The following is a 14,194-nucleotide window of genomic DNA, read 5'->3' as shown; positions in this document are numbered from 1 at the left end:
GTATAATTCTGTGTGTTGAATCATGCTATCCAGCTATAAATGAAAATATACGGGACAAAATCCCATTTTAAAAAGTTACTTATGAAAAATATCAACCTTTACCCCCACCTAAAAAATCAGGTATGTGATCAAAAGAAATTCAGCATCATTTATATGGTATGACAGTGAAATGATGGTATGTCCAAACTTAAGACATGGAAATCAGGTAGGGAACTTGATACATATAACGAGAACAGATATGGTGGATATGTCAGATAGACAACAACGCCATAGGGACGAAAAATGCCAGCTCAAGACCACCCATGGGTCTTCAATGATTGATGAGGAAACCCTCACACCACAGGGCAGGCATGCATGGCAATTGAAACATAAAAAAAATAATTTCAAGAGGAATCAAGGAATAAACAAAACAGTATTTCCTACTGTTCTAGTGACACCTTTAAAAATCTTAGGGAGGACAACATTAATTAGGTCTATAATTGTATATTAATTATTCCATCAATTTATTTTTTTAGAGTCTGTTGTAAATCTGGGTCTCTCTCATGCCATTCTGCTCTATATTTATGCCATCATTGATGTTGTTTCCCATATTTTGGATACATTGATGATTTGACTTTGTCAAGAGAGTCGGAGAAAAAGCACAGAAATGGAGATGACTCAAAGCTCATGTGTTGTGATGTTTTCTAACTGTTTGATGCATTGTGGATGTTTTTAAGGACAATCATAGTAAAAGTTCATTTTTACACATGCTGGTTTGTTTTAACTTTTGACCCCTCGACCCAAGAACCTATTTTCATCACAGCGGCCATTGGTTTTAGAAAGTATATTATGCGGCTTTGCCCTAATTGGAAAAGATAGCATCTCAATCTATACAAAGTTGTCTGCAAGATGTGTTAATCAACATTTCAAGTACTTAATAGTGTGTAAGTGTGTATGTGTGTGTTGAAAGGGTAGAGTTTTCACCTTTCCTATACTTACTTTCCTTCTTAACGCATAAACTGGTTAAGGGATGACCATTCGATTGGGAGGGGGCCTAGCAATTTTTGGAAATACAGTTGTAAATATTCTGGCCTGAAAAAAGTTGAAATAAATATTCTGGCCTACACCTAGAAAATAAATAAATAAATTTTCTGACCTCAGTACAGATACAGCATACAATGAAATGGATATGAATAATTTTTCCCCTATGTGCTTGAAAATAAATTTTCTGACCCATAAGATTTCAGTAATAAATATTATAACCCAATAAAATTTGCCCCCACCCCCTTCCGAATCAAATAATCATCCCCTTAGAGGAAAAAAAAACTTTGTCTCTTCTCTTTTATAAATCCACTATATATATATATTTTCACACTCCACTAAAACCTGGGAGCATGGATCAGGTTCACCAGGAGGATAAGCTCCCTCTGCTTTTCTAAAAACAACGAAAAGACATTTTTTTCTAAAAATAAGTTGTGTGCATACTTTAGTTAGGCAGCAACCAATTGATTTTCTTTGGAGGGTTGGGTATGGTTTCTTTTTGCAATTTTTTAGGAATAAAAATATTACTTCAGCAATGTGAAAGCAAAATTATTTGTTTTCTTCTCTGCTTTTCATAGCTTAGCAATACTGCCAATACAATACAATTATATACTAGTACAAACTCATTTACAGTGCATGGATGCTTAAATTTGAAGAAATGTAATTCAACCTTTTTGAAATTGTTGTTGTTTACAGTGTCATAGTTTTCCATTTCTTTCTGGTCTACCATGGACTTGATATTTTATCAGCAACTCATCGGGTGTTTCCAGAAAAGCATGGTATGCTTACCCAACCAGTGCACCTGGTCCATGTTCTGAGTTTTTGGTGGAGTATGAGTTGCTCATTTCCTTTGTTTTCTTTGTACATGTTGTTTTGATTATTTCATGTTCTTTGTTGTGTTTTTCCTGACCAGTGTTTAACCTTGGATTGAATTCTTATTATTTCTGCTCGAAACTTGGTCCCCTTGGTTACTCTTTCACCAAAGGGAACATAATGATTCCCAGAAAAAAAATCCATAGCCCTAAAAAAATCAGATGGTTCAATAGTTGCTGCCGTATGTTTGAAAGTGTGAACTAATCAGAAGTTCCTGCTAATATAATATCCCGTAAACGTCCATTATTGCCGATTGCTATATTGTATATAAAAAGAATTGTGTATTGAGATTGATTTTGTGTGACGGTTTGAGTCACTTCCCTTTATTAGCTACGCCATTATCCGTGAAATTTCGTCATTTTTCATTTTGTAGATGAACTTTTGAGCTGTTTTAGGGCAATTCATACAGTTTTCACTTAAATAATATGGAAAATTGTGCTAATGACGACAAAGAAGAAGGAGAACTTTCTGACGATGACGAAATTGAAGGAGGTTTGGCCAAACAAGACATGAGAACGAAGCAGTCCCGTGACAGGTGTGGTGACGAATCAAAGAGAAACCCAGGCTTCGTAGACAATCATGATTCTTATGATAAATATAGATATATGTTGCGAAATAGCCAACCACCCACATTTCATAGTGGTAACTCCTCTGGTCACCTACTTATGCATAAATCATATGATTCTCAAAATGATAGGCCATCACATGCATTGCAATATGACAGAATTCAGGTAAACCCACATTACTCACGCGACAGTTGCTTAGAGAGAGAAAGGAGAGACACCAGACATTATCCTGATAAATTAAGAAGATATAACCTTCAAAATCAAAGGGGTAGTCATAATGTTGAAGATGGAACATCTTTCTATGCATCAAAAACCACACCAAGTAAATGTATCCTTATCGTACTATTGTTATTACCTCTTCAACTGTAGGAGAGTTCTTTATGATGTTATCAGTTATCTTTGATTCTGTTTTGATTGGCAAAAAATCCATTAAGTGGCATGAGGCATCAATTTTAAATCATAACTTTTTTCATATTTTAAGACAATTAAATAATTATTTTGGTTTCCTTAACTGCAAATAAAACTCTTTTTCATCAACTTTTTAAATAAATATTTAGTATTTAGGCTACATGTGGTCATGTGATGGTGCGACGTCATTGGTTCTCAATTCATAGATCCAGTGGTTGAAATGCATGGGGCTTCTGCACTTTTTACACAATTTCTTCAAATGAGAGTGAAAATATTGAAAGTTTTGGTTTGCCAGCGAATATATACTTACAGTTGTATCAATTTAAACTACTTCAAGAGGAAAATGATAAACAATGACAGAAATATTGAACTTTTACATGTGTGACGACTAGACTCCACAGATAGACGACACCACTTCTTTTCGAAGATTACATAAAAATATTTCATTATGTTCTGTCATGTTCGATTGAACTTTTTACATAAAGTAAATTAAATTTATTTTCTAAGATTTAAATTGTTCCGATCTCGATCTTCAAGGAAAATATTGATTTCACCCCATTTTATGGAATGTTACTCCTGACAAGTGTACCAGTACCCCATAAGTACAGCTATAGGATAATACGAACATGTTTATTTTTTATTGGTTTTTGATAATTCTATTTGAAAACCCATAAAGGTTTCGTGCTGAAGCTTCCTCGTGTTCCAAATCTGTTTTGCTAAAATTAAATATTTTAACTGACCTTTAAAAAAAATATTGTTTGTACCAAAAAAATTTCCTTAAACAATGATCTGTGTATTATCTCATACACAGATCATTGGACCACTCTGCATTAAATATACAAGCTATTTTTGAAGATTTATTAATTTTTTCGGGCACATGTATACATTTTCAATGCACCCAAATGGAGATGGAGAACCAGTGATGTAGCACTTCCATATAAGGTAAATGGGTGTTACTTACAGTTTTCATTTATGTTTATTAATTAGGTCACTGTAATAACACAAATAAATCATTCTAACTTTATTTAGTGCTAACCTGAAAATGTTTGTTATACTCATGTCTAAACATACTCTAGTTTTTTTAAATATAAAAGGTTAAAAAATGAAATTTTTGTGTCATGTCTCCTTTAAGTCTAGATTGTATCCCTTTAAACTCAATTTTTTTCTAGGTGGTAGCATGAAACAAGACTTTTTTTTTTTTGGTCAGTTAACAATTTTATATGAAAACAGAGGTATCAAGTTAAAGACTTTATCCATTTACATACAAAATATGAAAAATAATTTAAAAGAAACATTTTATAGAACCTAAATTGGATATGAAATAACACATTTATTAAGTTTTGAAAAAAATAAGATTATTAGCATGGACAGCATGAAATTGTATATTGTTTATGTAGATGTTTATTTGCCAACCAATATGATGGTTAATGATATGCTAATTAGTGAAGATGACATCACTAATGAAAGTGGTGGCCTTGAGCTGACATTTTTCATTCCGGTGGGGTTGTTGTCTCTTTGAAATATTCATCATATCCATGGATCTTGCTGGGCTTCGCCAATGTCACAATTTGCAATTTTTTATTTGATCCGGCCACAAAAATAGCCAGTTGGGGATTTTCTAGGTATTGTATAGTAAAATTGACAGTAAGTTTGTTAGCAGTGGATATTCTCTCCAGTTAAACAATTGTGTTGACACCTAGTCAGAATTAATTGACCATAACCAATTTACGACTGAAGCCAATCAAAGGTCATTAGACCAGTTTACCGTGACTCACAATATCTTAATGGGAGGTGTCAGTCAGATGTAAATATATTATTGAGCCTGTCAATACTCTCATCATCTGGTCAAAGGTAAACACATTCATTGCCATGTACACATTGTTACGTACAAGCATCCAATTAATGGTCCATGGAAGTTTGCTAGAAATTTTATCACTTGAAAAAGGAATCAAGTTTGTTGAAAATTTATAAATAAAATATCAAATTATATTTTGAGTTAAATTTAATTAGACCACAAAGGACAGAGGTCAACATGTTTTAAAATTATTGAGCATTGTATATGAGCATAGTAAAATAAAGTCCTTGATAGAAATAAAACACCTGTTTCTGGAGTAGTACTTCATTATTTTGCATATGAAAAGTGACTAATGGTTTTAGATCCTGACTAAGACTCGCCTGCTAGGACTAGAGCTAAAAACCTGCTTTATACTTGCATCAAGAGTGAATCTTGAGTGCATGTATGTCATGAATGAAAGGGTTATTTTGATGAATTAACAATGATAAGTTATCATCAGATAACTCATCAGTGGACTTAATACTGTCATATTTAAAAAATTAGAATAATTTCTTGGGGCACCCATTTTGGCTCTGATGTCTGAATATTGGCAGCTGGCGATTATTCTGGCAACACAATTTTGGAAACCAGAGCAGCCCCTGCATATCTATTCTTGCATTAACTCGTAACAAGATACTATATGATTGGAATATTGTAACAAGTGTACCTGACTCCTTGAATATAACGAATTATTTATTTACATGTACAGTACCTGAACCGATCCGTGCAACAAAAATTGCGATCGGTCATCGGTCACAGATCTGTTTCCGGTCAGTCATTGATCCGTCAAACCGATCCATTAAACCGGTGATCGCATCATGTGACCACACAGCGGTCACTGTATTTTATGATTTTTTTTTTTCTTTGTCAATTTTACACATATTTACATAATGTAATAGATTTAAACATCAATTTATACTTTTATTTCACATTTCTTTTATTTCAAACAGATCTTAAGTCATTTTACACAACAAAACTGCGATCATATCGGTCACTGGTCATCGGTCATCGATCCATCAAATGGTTGCAAGGATTGGTTCAAGGACTGTAGCACAAAAACTGGATGTTCAGTAATTCATTCATGTATAAATCGAATGTAGGACGGAAAGTCACAGGACAAAAAATCACGGACAAAAAGCCACGGACGAAAAGTCACAGGATAAAAAGTCACAGTGGAAATTGAGGACAAAAAGTCACAAATCATAAAATGTTGGTAATTTTTAAGGCAAATATGAAATAGAAATATTTTTTTTTATTTTTGGGGGGATTAATTTTTAGTTGTGTATTTTTTTTTCAAATCGTTTTTTTTTTTCAATTATGGTAAAATAATAAGAGTTTTGCTCAAGTTTACAGGCAAATATTTAATTTTTATGAAAAAGGTATTAAGATTGTTTTGAAGTATTATTTTTTTCTTTTTTGTTGGATATACCAAGCAGTGGTGGAAGTGCACCTCAAAGTCCAGTCAGGGGTGCAGAGGCAGCCTGTCCACAGACCTACACAATGAGAATCCAGTACCAAGTCAACCACATAACCATGCACCACAAGAAGACTCAGCAAATCTTATAAGATGTCGCAACAACGTGAACCACAAAGCAGAGTCCACTTTCAACAAGCCCAACCAGATCTTCGCAGAATGTGTATCAACTACATCCAATGCAGTAAAAGCCATGCTTCCTACAGAAGACAACGTTAAAAGATCCATCAGACGTCGCAGACCTCAACTTCCTGTTCCAGCATCTCTACAAGAGCTTACAGTGCCACCTGAGTTATCAGTTACAGTAGATGACGACCCGCAGACTTTCCTCCTCCACGACAATGGTCCGGAAGCCAGAACCAGAATTGTTGCCTTTGCAACAGATGACAACCTTAGACATCTAGCAGCAGCAGACACACTATTCATGGATGGTACCTTCGACACAGCACCACCATTATTTAAGCAGATCTTCACCATTAGAATACCATTCAGCAACACCTTCATCACTTTTGTCTACAGCCTACTACAGAAGAAGTCACGCCAAGCATATGAAGAAGTCTTCCAAGCAATCATCGACAAGTGCAAAAACATGGGTCTACAGATCAACATCACCAAAGTGGTAACCGTCTTTGAAGATGGCCAGCAGAGACAGCAGACTAAGTCGACTACTTTGACGCAACCTACATTGGTGGTACCTACCGTCCAGTACAGCAACTAAACACAGACCAACAACCTCAGCTGATGATGCGCCGTACACCGCCTATGTTCCAGCCTGCTGTTTGGAGTGACAACAAAGCCACTATGGAATGCAACCCAAGAACCAACAACGTCTGCGAAGGTTGGAATAACAAGTTCTACACACTGGTTGGTACGTCTCATCCTAGTATTTGGACCGTCCTCAAGTGGTTTCAGCTTGAGCAGTCTATTGTAACAACGATCGTTCTCCAAGACTTAATCGGTACACAGCCAGCAAAGAGAGTTCCGCAGAAGATAGTTCATCTCCAGAAACGACTCCAGAATCTGTGCCAAGACCGTGTATCAGGCAGAAAGACAGTTCCAGAATTCCTGAATGGTGTCGCCTTCAACATTTGCCTGGGTAGACGTACTACAGCTGCAGGTGCAGAATTAGACGTTTCTAACTAAATAGACTTTCAACAGTGTTTGCTAAAACAGTGACAATAGTGAAAATGAACTCGTGTGTTTAAACAAAATGCTCAAAGTGATATTGTGTGTTTAAAGTAAACCTTGCAAAACTTTTTATTTATTGACTTTCTGTGCTTATATTGTTGTTTGTTTATTGTTTTGTGACTTTTTGTCCTATTCCTGATTTGTGACTTTCTGTCCTACCGAAATTGTGACTTTTTGTCCAGTGACATTTTGTCCTGTGACTTTCCGTCCGTTTACCTATAAATCTTTATGTTGGGTGTTAAAAATTCAATTTTTGAAGTTGTTTTGTTATTCTGATGCTCAGCTAACTGTAGGGAGTTATATATACAGTTCACCAAGAGAGGGAGGATTACTTTTATTTCGGTATCCAGTGGATCACAGAGTTTAACAGAGTCCACTACTAAAATCCTCCAAGTGATTTCACCCATCTGGGAGTATTTTATTGCCTTTTTGGGAGTATTTCAGAGTCACTCCAAGTATTTTATTACCTTGTGTATTGTAATCATGTTCACCTGACAGGTAAGACAGGATGTAGGTGGTACTTTAAAGGATATCAGGGCAATAAAAAACTCCCAGCTTTGGAGTATTTTATTGCCTTTTGGAGGAAGTATGCCAAGATCACCTCTTGTTTTTTTTCATGGCATTTTTGGGAATTTCCAGGACTCACTCCAAAAAGTGACTCTGAAATGGGAGTTTGAGAATCCATACTCTTAAGGTGTACTACTGTAACTAAGACTTTACAACTTTCATAAGACATTAAAATAAGTAAGCTAAATTGTTCTAACAGCTCTGAAATAAATCCCATTCATACTTTCATTACTAGTGTATCAAATAATATATAACAGTGTTTATTTTATTTTATTTTATTTTATTTTATTTATTTTTTTTGGTGGATAGAAAAAAATCACTGTCTTTATAAAGCTGCTTTTTGACTAGTGCATGTATTTTATGCTGTAAACATAAAGGAAAATCTAAATGTGTAAATGAAACTAGAATGACGAGAGGCTGCTTAATCAATATGCTGTCCTATTACAAATGATAATCAACATAATTCATACTAATTCTCATTTCTGACTTAAGCTTATGAAAATTACCTCATTACCTCAGTTTCTAGGGAAAGCTGCAAATAAGTATAAACTTTCACACAATCAATGTCTGCTTTCCAAACTGAAAGAAATCAAAGTTTTCTGCTTGCCAACAGAAAAGTGGATTACAAGTAACTTTCCCGTATGAAAATTTAACCTACATGTACATTTTTTGTATCTTTGGTGACTGGTAATGGGAACCTAGAACACTGCAATAGGCCTCCGGTTTTCCTTAATTGTTTTGTGTCATTTCTCACTAGCATACTTTCAGAAGGACACAAAACATGTACATGTAGGACTTAGTGCCTAACTGAAAAATGAATAAAACAAATAAAAAACATATTAATACATTCAAAACATTTCCTTAATGATCATAGTCTGGGAGAAAACTAACTTAAGGAATGCAAAATCTGGTAGAGAGACTAAAAGGACTAATTCAGTTGATGATGCTCAGGATTACAAAAAAGCATTAAAAGATGTTGAAGATAGAATGAAACAAATAGAACAGGCCAAACAGAAAAGTAAAACTATGGTTGAATTGAATTCACAAAACCAATTCAGTAATCCTATACCTCAAATGAATAGAAATGTCCAATGTGATAGATCTGCAAGTAAGAACATTGAAAGCGATATTGAAAAAGCATCTGATAATCATGAAACATATATTTCAAATGAAAAAGAGGAGGATGAGGCTTTAGAAAATACAAGCAATGACAGTGATATAATAATTATTGAGCCACCTCCTCCTGAAGTAATTGTTTTAGATGATGACCTCAATGAGGATAGTCATGTTGAAAAGGTGGAAGATGCTGGTTTTACCAAAACTGATGAAATAGGCATAAATGTGCAATGTGAAAGTAAAGAAAAGCTAAATGGCTCAAGTGAGCAAAAAGAAGGGTATACATATAACCATGATGATTCTGGCAGTATACATGAAGATCAAAATGATTCTAATGAACAGAATATGGAATTGGAAGATTCAGTCGTAATTGATGAGGTTGGAGGAGATGAGGAAGAGGAAGGAGAACTTGAGGTATATTTGTGCTTTTGGTAACTTGATCGACCTTTTATATAGTTTTTCTCAATATGGTAAAAAAAATTAAATTTTCTGAACTTCGATTTTCTGGAATTTTTGATGTTTACTGCACAGCTCTCTCAATACTGTCTTCCAGTATCAGCATTTATACTGGTATGTATGATAAAATGGTATTGGCCACATGTGTACTTTTAATTGTGTTGTTATCCAGACATGTCCTAAATGTATATATATGAACTTAAAGAGCAGTAAGTTCGGAGTGTGTAACAAAAGATAAAAGACATTGTATGAGTAAAATTGTATTACTGCTAAAGCACATGTATAAAAATGTCAGACAAAAATTTTTAAAATAAAATTATTTTCTGACCCGCAGACCCTATTTTTTTTCTGGCTGATAGCAGGACACTAGCCTATTCATAAAATAAATTGATGATTTCTTCACTCACTTCTTGACATCTGGAAGTTTATAACATTTTGAATCAAAATATATGTTCAAATTTGTTTACTTTGAGCCCTATTTCATTTTAGAGTGCATTTAGGACCAAAATTAAAATTTTTGAGGATTTCATAAAAATTGACATCTCCGATATCCCAAATTTTTTTTTCACTTTTATACCAGGTTACAATTTTGATCTCAATCAAATTTAATCAAGCTTAGATATAGAGTCCATACTTGTACCAAATATCAGGGATTGAATATAATTTCTGCTAGCAAAATTGATTTCAACTTTGCATTTAGCAAGTATTTCCCCTTAAATTTGATAACTGAATATTGTCAGAATCCAAATATATGGCCAGAACCTGGAAAGAAGAAACAAAGATGATCTGCATATGCAATGTTGTAAACCAAATAGATTTAGGTTACATGTATATATAAAAACTTAAGAGAAGGAAAACTGTAAATTATGCATCCGTTGGCAGTAGTTGTATTTAACCACGGTCTTCATGGTTAAGCAGTAGTCCCAGGCTTGTCAAAATGGAGATGGGCATGTAAAATAAGCTACAACAGACCAAAAGTCACTAAATAAAAATTTCTGAAAAATGTACTTTGGGCCTGTGAACTGGATAGTTAGTTGTGAAGACTGAATTTACGCATTTGATTATCAGTTCATGCAGTATTTTATGTGCTTAATTAGGTTGTTTTTGTCTTTAAAGGATAGTCAAGATTTAGATGAAGAAGAACTGGATGAACTTGAATTGAGAAAAATGGCTCTCCAGTCAACACTGTCACTGGCTGAGAAGTCATCTTCTCCAACCACGGGTAGAAGTGAAAGAGGTGCAATGCAGCCAAGGAGAATGTCAAATGCTCTAAGAAGAAATGAAAGTATGGAAAATCGTCATCTTCATTTTTTATATCAATTGTTATTACAATCAAATTTTTCAAATATTTTTACTGGATTTTAAGAATAAATGTACATTTAAGTTGAGTTTGTTCAGAGAAGTTCCTAAATGAATATTTCCAATTTACTGATGCCAGTTTGTATTAATTCAGTTTTCAAGTGACATAAAAATCAAAAAGCCGGTCATTAAGTATCAACTTTTAATTTTTAGCCATAATTATTATGGCAATTAATTTCTGTATGTACCTTATAGTTGGTTTACCTTTTATCAGACCAGATCTTCAAGAATTGCTTTTATATATGACAATTATTCCCACTAGTTTATTTTTCCTATAAGACATGATGTATCTTGCTATCTCATAAAAGATAATATGAATAGCTCAATACAGTCGAACCTCGATGTGTCAAACTCAGATTAGTAGAAATCTCTGATAACTCGAAATAATTACTAAGTCCCAGAAAAACTACCCTTACTCCAATACAATTTTACCTTGGATGACTTGAACTCGGATGAATCGAAATGTCGGATAACTTGAGGTAATCAATCAATCCCTTCAATAGGACTTTGAGGGTAATTAACCCTGATGTCTTGAAGTCAACCTAAACCCCAACAATCAATCAATCAATCCAAGTCAATTAATTAGTCGGAAAAATGATTGCAAAATTGAGCATGTAGTGAAAAGAAATAATTAATTATTGATTACACATCAGAATCCACACTAACAGTGATATCGAATATTTTGATATTTTGATAAAATAAAAAAATTTAAAATACAGATGAATTGTAATGGTATCTGACTAATTAAATATCAAACAGACCATGGTACATGTAAGTGTATTTCAACGACTGCTTTCGTTTTTCTAGTGAATCTGAAATTTTATTGTTGTAATGTAGAGCATATGGTTTGATGATACTCCTGATTGTGAGTCATGCAAAACAGCATGTTATGAACTTACGATGTTTACTATATTGAAAAAATGAAAAGAAAATTTCACTAAAACACTCTGTGCCATTCAGTATGTTATATACAACATATAAAAAATATCTTCCGATATGAAAGGCAAGGCATTACAAAGTACTGTGTAAAGTGAAGTATGTGTACATACACAAGCACATGCACAACAAATGATGTAAATGCAGGAACTTTCATCAACCATACAATTTCCAGTTTATACTCAACCTCAGATGACTGGAACATTTTTGGTCCCTTTGATTTGACTTAACATAGTTTGACTGTAGTTGGAAAAAAATCATATACAACTATTGGTTTATTTAAAAATGGTCTGTATGAATTTACTTCCTTTTTTTCATAAAGAAAATTTTCCACAAAAACCTAAAAAATCAAGGCATCAGCAGCGTAGGGGTCCACAAGAAAATCCAAGAAGAAATTCAGCAGACAGACGAAGACGACGTGAAAGGGAAGACATAGAGAAGAGAAGAGATGATGACAAGAAAAGAAGAGAAATCCAGAAAATATTAACACTAGATGATGCCAAGGAACAAGTGAAGAGATTCCTTCTGATGTTGGGAGACAAGAAAGCCCTTGATAGTATAGATTTGGCTGGGTATCAGAGGGTTGGTATATTATTACACCAAGAAAAAAAATATGTATGTTTATGGTTACATTAGATGAGAAAAATAGGGTAGGTAGGTTGGTAAAATCATGTTATTTTATATAGACACATATTGGAGGATTTCTTCACCTTTCCATTGCTCATCTAAAAATGATAGTTTATTGGCTTTTGATGAAAAATACTAATAATATGTGCTGGGTTAGGCAGAAAAAAAATAGGGTAGGTAGGGTAATCTTAAACCAACATTTTTTTTCTTGGCCTCAGAGGTTTTTACTTCTACAGGTTCTCTGAATTTTCTATAAATTTTGGCTACATATTATCTCTATGTATGATGAATTTCTCCATAGAACCTATGTTAAAATCACACAAAGTTAATGATTTAATGGATCATTTTCATTATATGGGAAACTATACAGATTGTCTTAAGTGTATTGCTTAGATTTAACATCATGTGTTGTAAGAAAGGTTAGTAGGTTTAAAACAATGTTTATATGGCCTATCTTGAATGATACCAAACTCTAATCTCTTATTGAACCTTGATGATGTGAAAAAAACGTCTCTTTTTGTTGAAGGAAATGAAATATCAGTGCATATAAGTTTCACAATATTTGAAATGGTTACAAACAAATCATTAAGTCATGTTTTTGAAGAAAAAAAAAATTAAGGTTTAGCAGGTGTTAAGAGAATTTTAATTGACTTATGGAATTTAAAATGGTTTCATTTTAAGATAAAGGGTTCCATGAGTGCTCTTTGAATAGTAGCGAATGAGTTTAAAATCTTTCTATTTCCATGAAATACCAGGATCTGTTCACCATTGAATATTTTGATGTTTTTTATGAGTTGCTCTTGAACAACTGAATTGTTGGACAGCTTTGGGTTTAGGAGAAAAATAATAAGGTTTTGGAGAAATCACAACTTCCATTCTATAAAAATCCTTCCACAATATTATATAGAGATTTGATCTGATTTTGGCAGAAGCCACCAGCTAAGAGAAAAAGAGAAACAGAGTCTCTACAAGATAATTATGAACCTGTGGAAATGGATATGGACAGTGACCCAGGCTCACCAGGTACTTTATAAGTCTGAATGATACATGTAAATTGCAAATTGTTATATAATAATCATAAATCAATTTGCAAAATAATCACCTGCAGTAGACATTACTGTCATGTGACTTTTATGTCGTTACACAGGTGATATACTAACAATCAGAGGAGCAGGTAACTTTACCTAAACAGATGGTATAGTTATTTACATTCTCTGGAACACATGACTATCATGTGTATTATGGTAACAGAAGCATCAATAGAGAACTAAGTAAGAAAATTCTTTTGAAAAATGATTCAGGAAGCTTAAGTAAATATATTGTTTGATTAATACTATTGGAGTCAATTAAGTTCAAGGAAGAATATATGGTTCTTGGTCATACCACCACATAAATAGATACATTTATTTCAAGCAAGTTCCTCATACAAAATGTAGATTTCAAGATTTAATAAGACAACTCGGACATAATGAATATGTAACATGAGAGTATTGTCATATGTACATATAAAATAATACATTCAACGTATTAAAATAATAATATTGTATTCACAATAACAATAGACAATATAATTATGCATGGTTTCAAAATAATGCAGCTATTCTTTTTTATAAAAATACAAAGTCGCTCGTAAACCTCAATGTTACAAATTGATAGCAAACCTTCCATTTTAACTAAACTTGGATATTTGATATAGTGATCTGGTGAAAATCTGACAACTACTTCACTTTGACATATAAATAACGGATAAAATTCATCACCATTACCATT

At 33.4% G+C, this 14,194-nt stretch overlaps 2 protein-coding genes across 5 annotated transcripts in view; both read left to right on the top strand.

Annotated features, from left to right (window-relative positions):
* Positions 1-2,205: 2,205 nt before the first annotated feature.
* The window catches only part of LOC148614746 (uncharacterized), a 52,147-nt gene continuing 40,158 nt past the window's right edge, over positions 2,206-14,194 (top strand). For all 4 annotated transcript variants that reach the window (XR_015923772.1, XM_088589072.1, XM_088589073.1 and 1 more), the window contains exons 1-5: positions 2,206-2,787; positions 8,805-9,460; positions 10,619-10,787; positions 12,120-12,379; positions 13,354-13,447. Coding sequence is in view for 3 of the 4 variants with exons in the window: in XM_088589072.1 (XP_088445198.1) it covers positions 2,319-2,787; positions 8,805-9,460; positions 10,619-10,787; positions 12,120-12,379; positions 13,354-13,447 (1,648 nt within the window). In the remaining variant the exon portion in view is untranslated. The remainder of the gene's footprint in view (positions 2,788-8,804; positions 9,461-10,618; positions 10,788-12,119; positions 12,380-13,353; positions 13,448-14,194) is intronic.
* On the top strand, positions 5,652-7,433 carry LOC148614747 (uncharacterized). Its single transcript, XM_088589075.1, has 2 exons — positions 5,652-5,910; positions 6,138-7,433. Exon 2 carries the CDS (start codon positions 6,369-6,371, stop codon positions 6,891-6,893), a length of 525 nt encoding a protein of 174 aa, XP_088445201.1. The 5' UTR covers positions 5,652-5,910; positions 6,138-6,368; the 3' UTR covers positions 6,894-7,433.

This window comes from Perna viridis, chromosome 6 (assembly GCF_037379345.1).
Source record: "Perna viridis isolate PV_CMFRI_1.1 ecotype Kerala chromosome 6, ASM3737934v1, whole genome shotgun sequence".
NCBI lineage: Eukaryota > Metazoa > Mollusca > Bivalvia > Mytilida > Mytilidae > Perna > Perna viridis.
The sequence above is the reverse complement of the archived record's forward strand: the minus strand, read 5'-3'. Positions and strand labels throughout refer to the sequence as shown.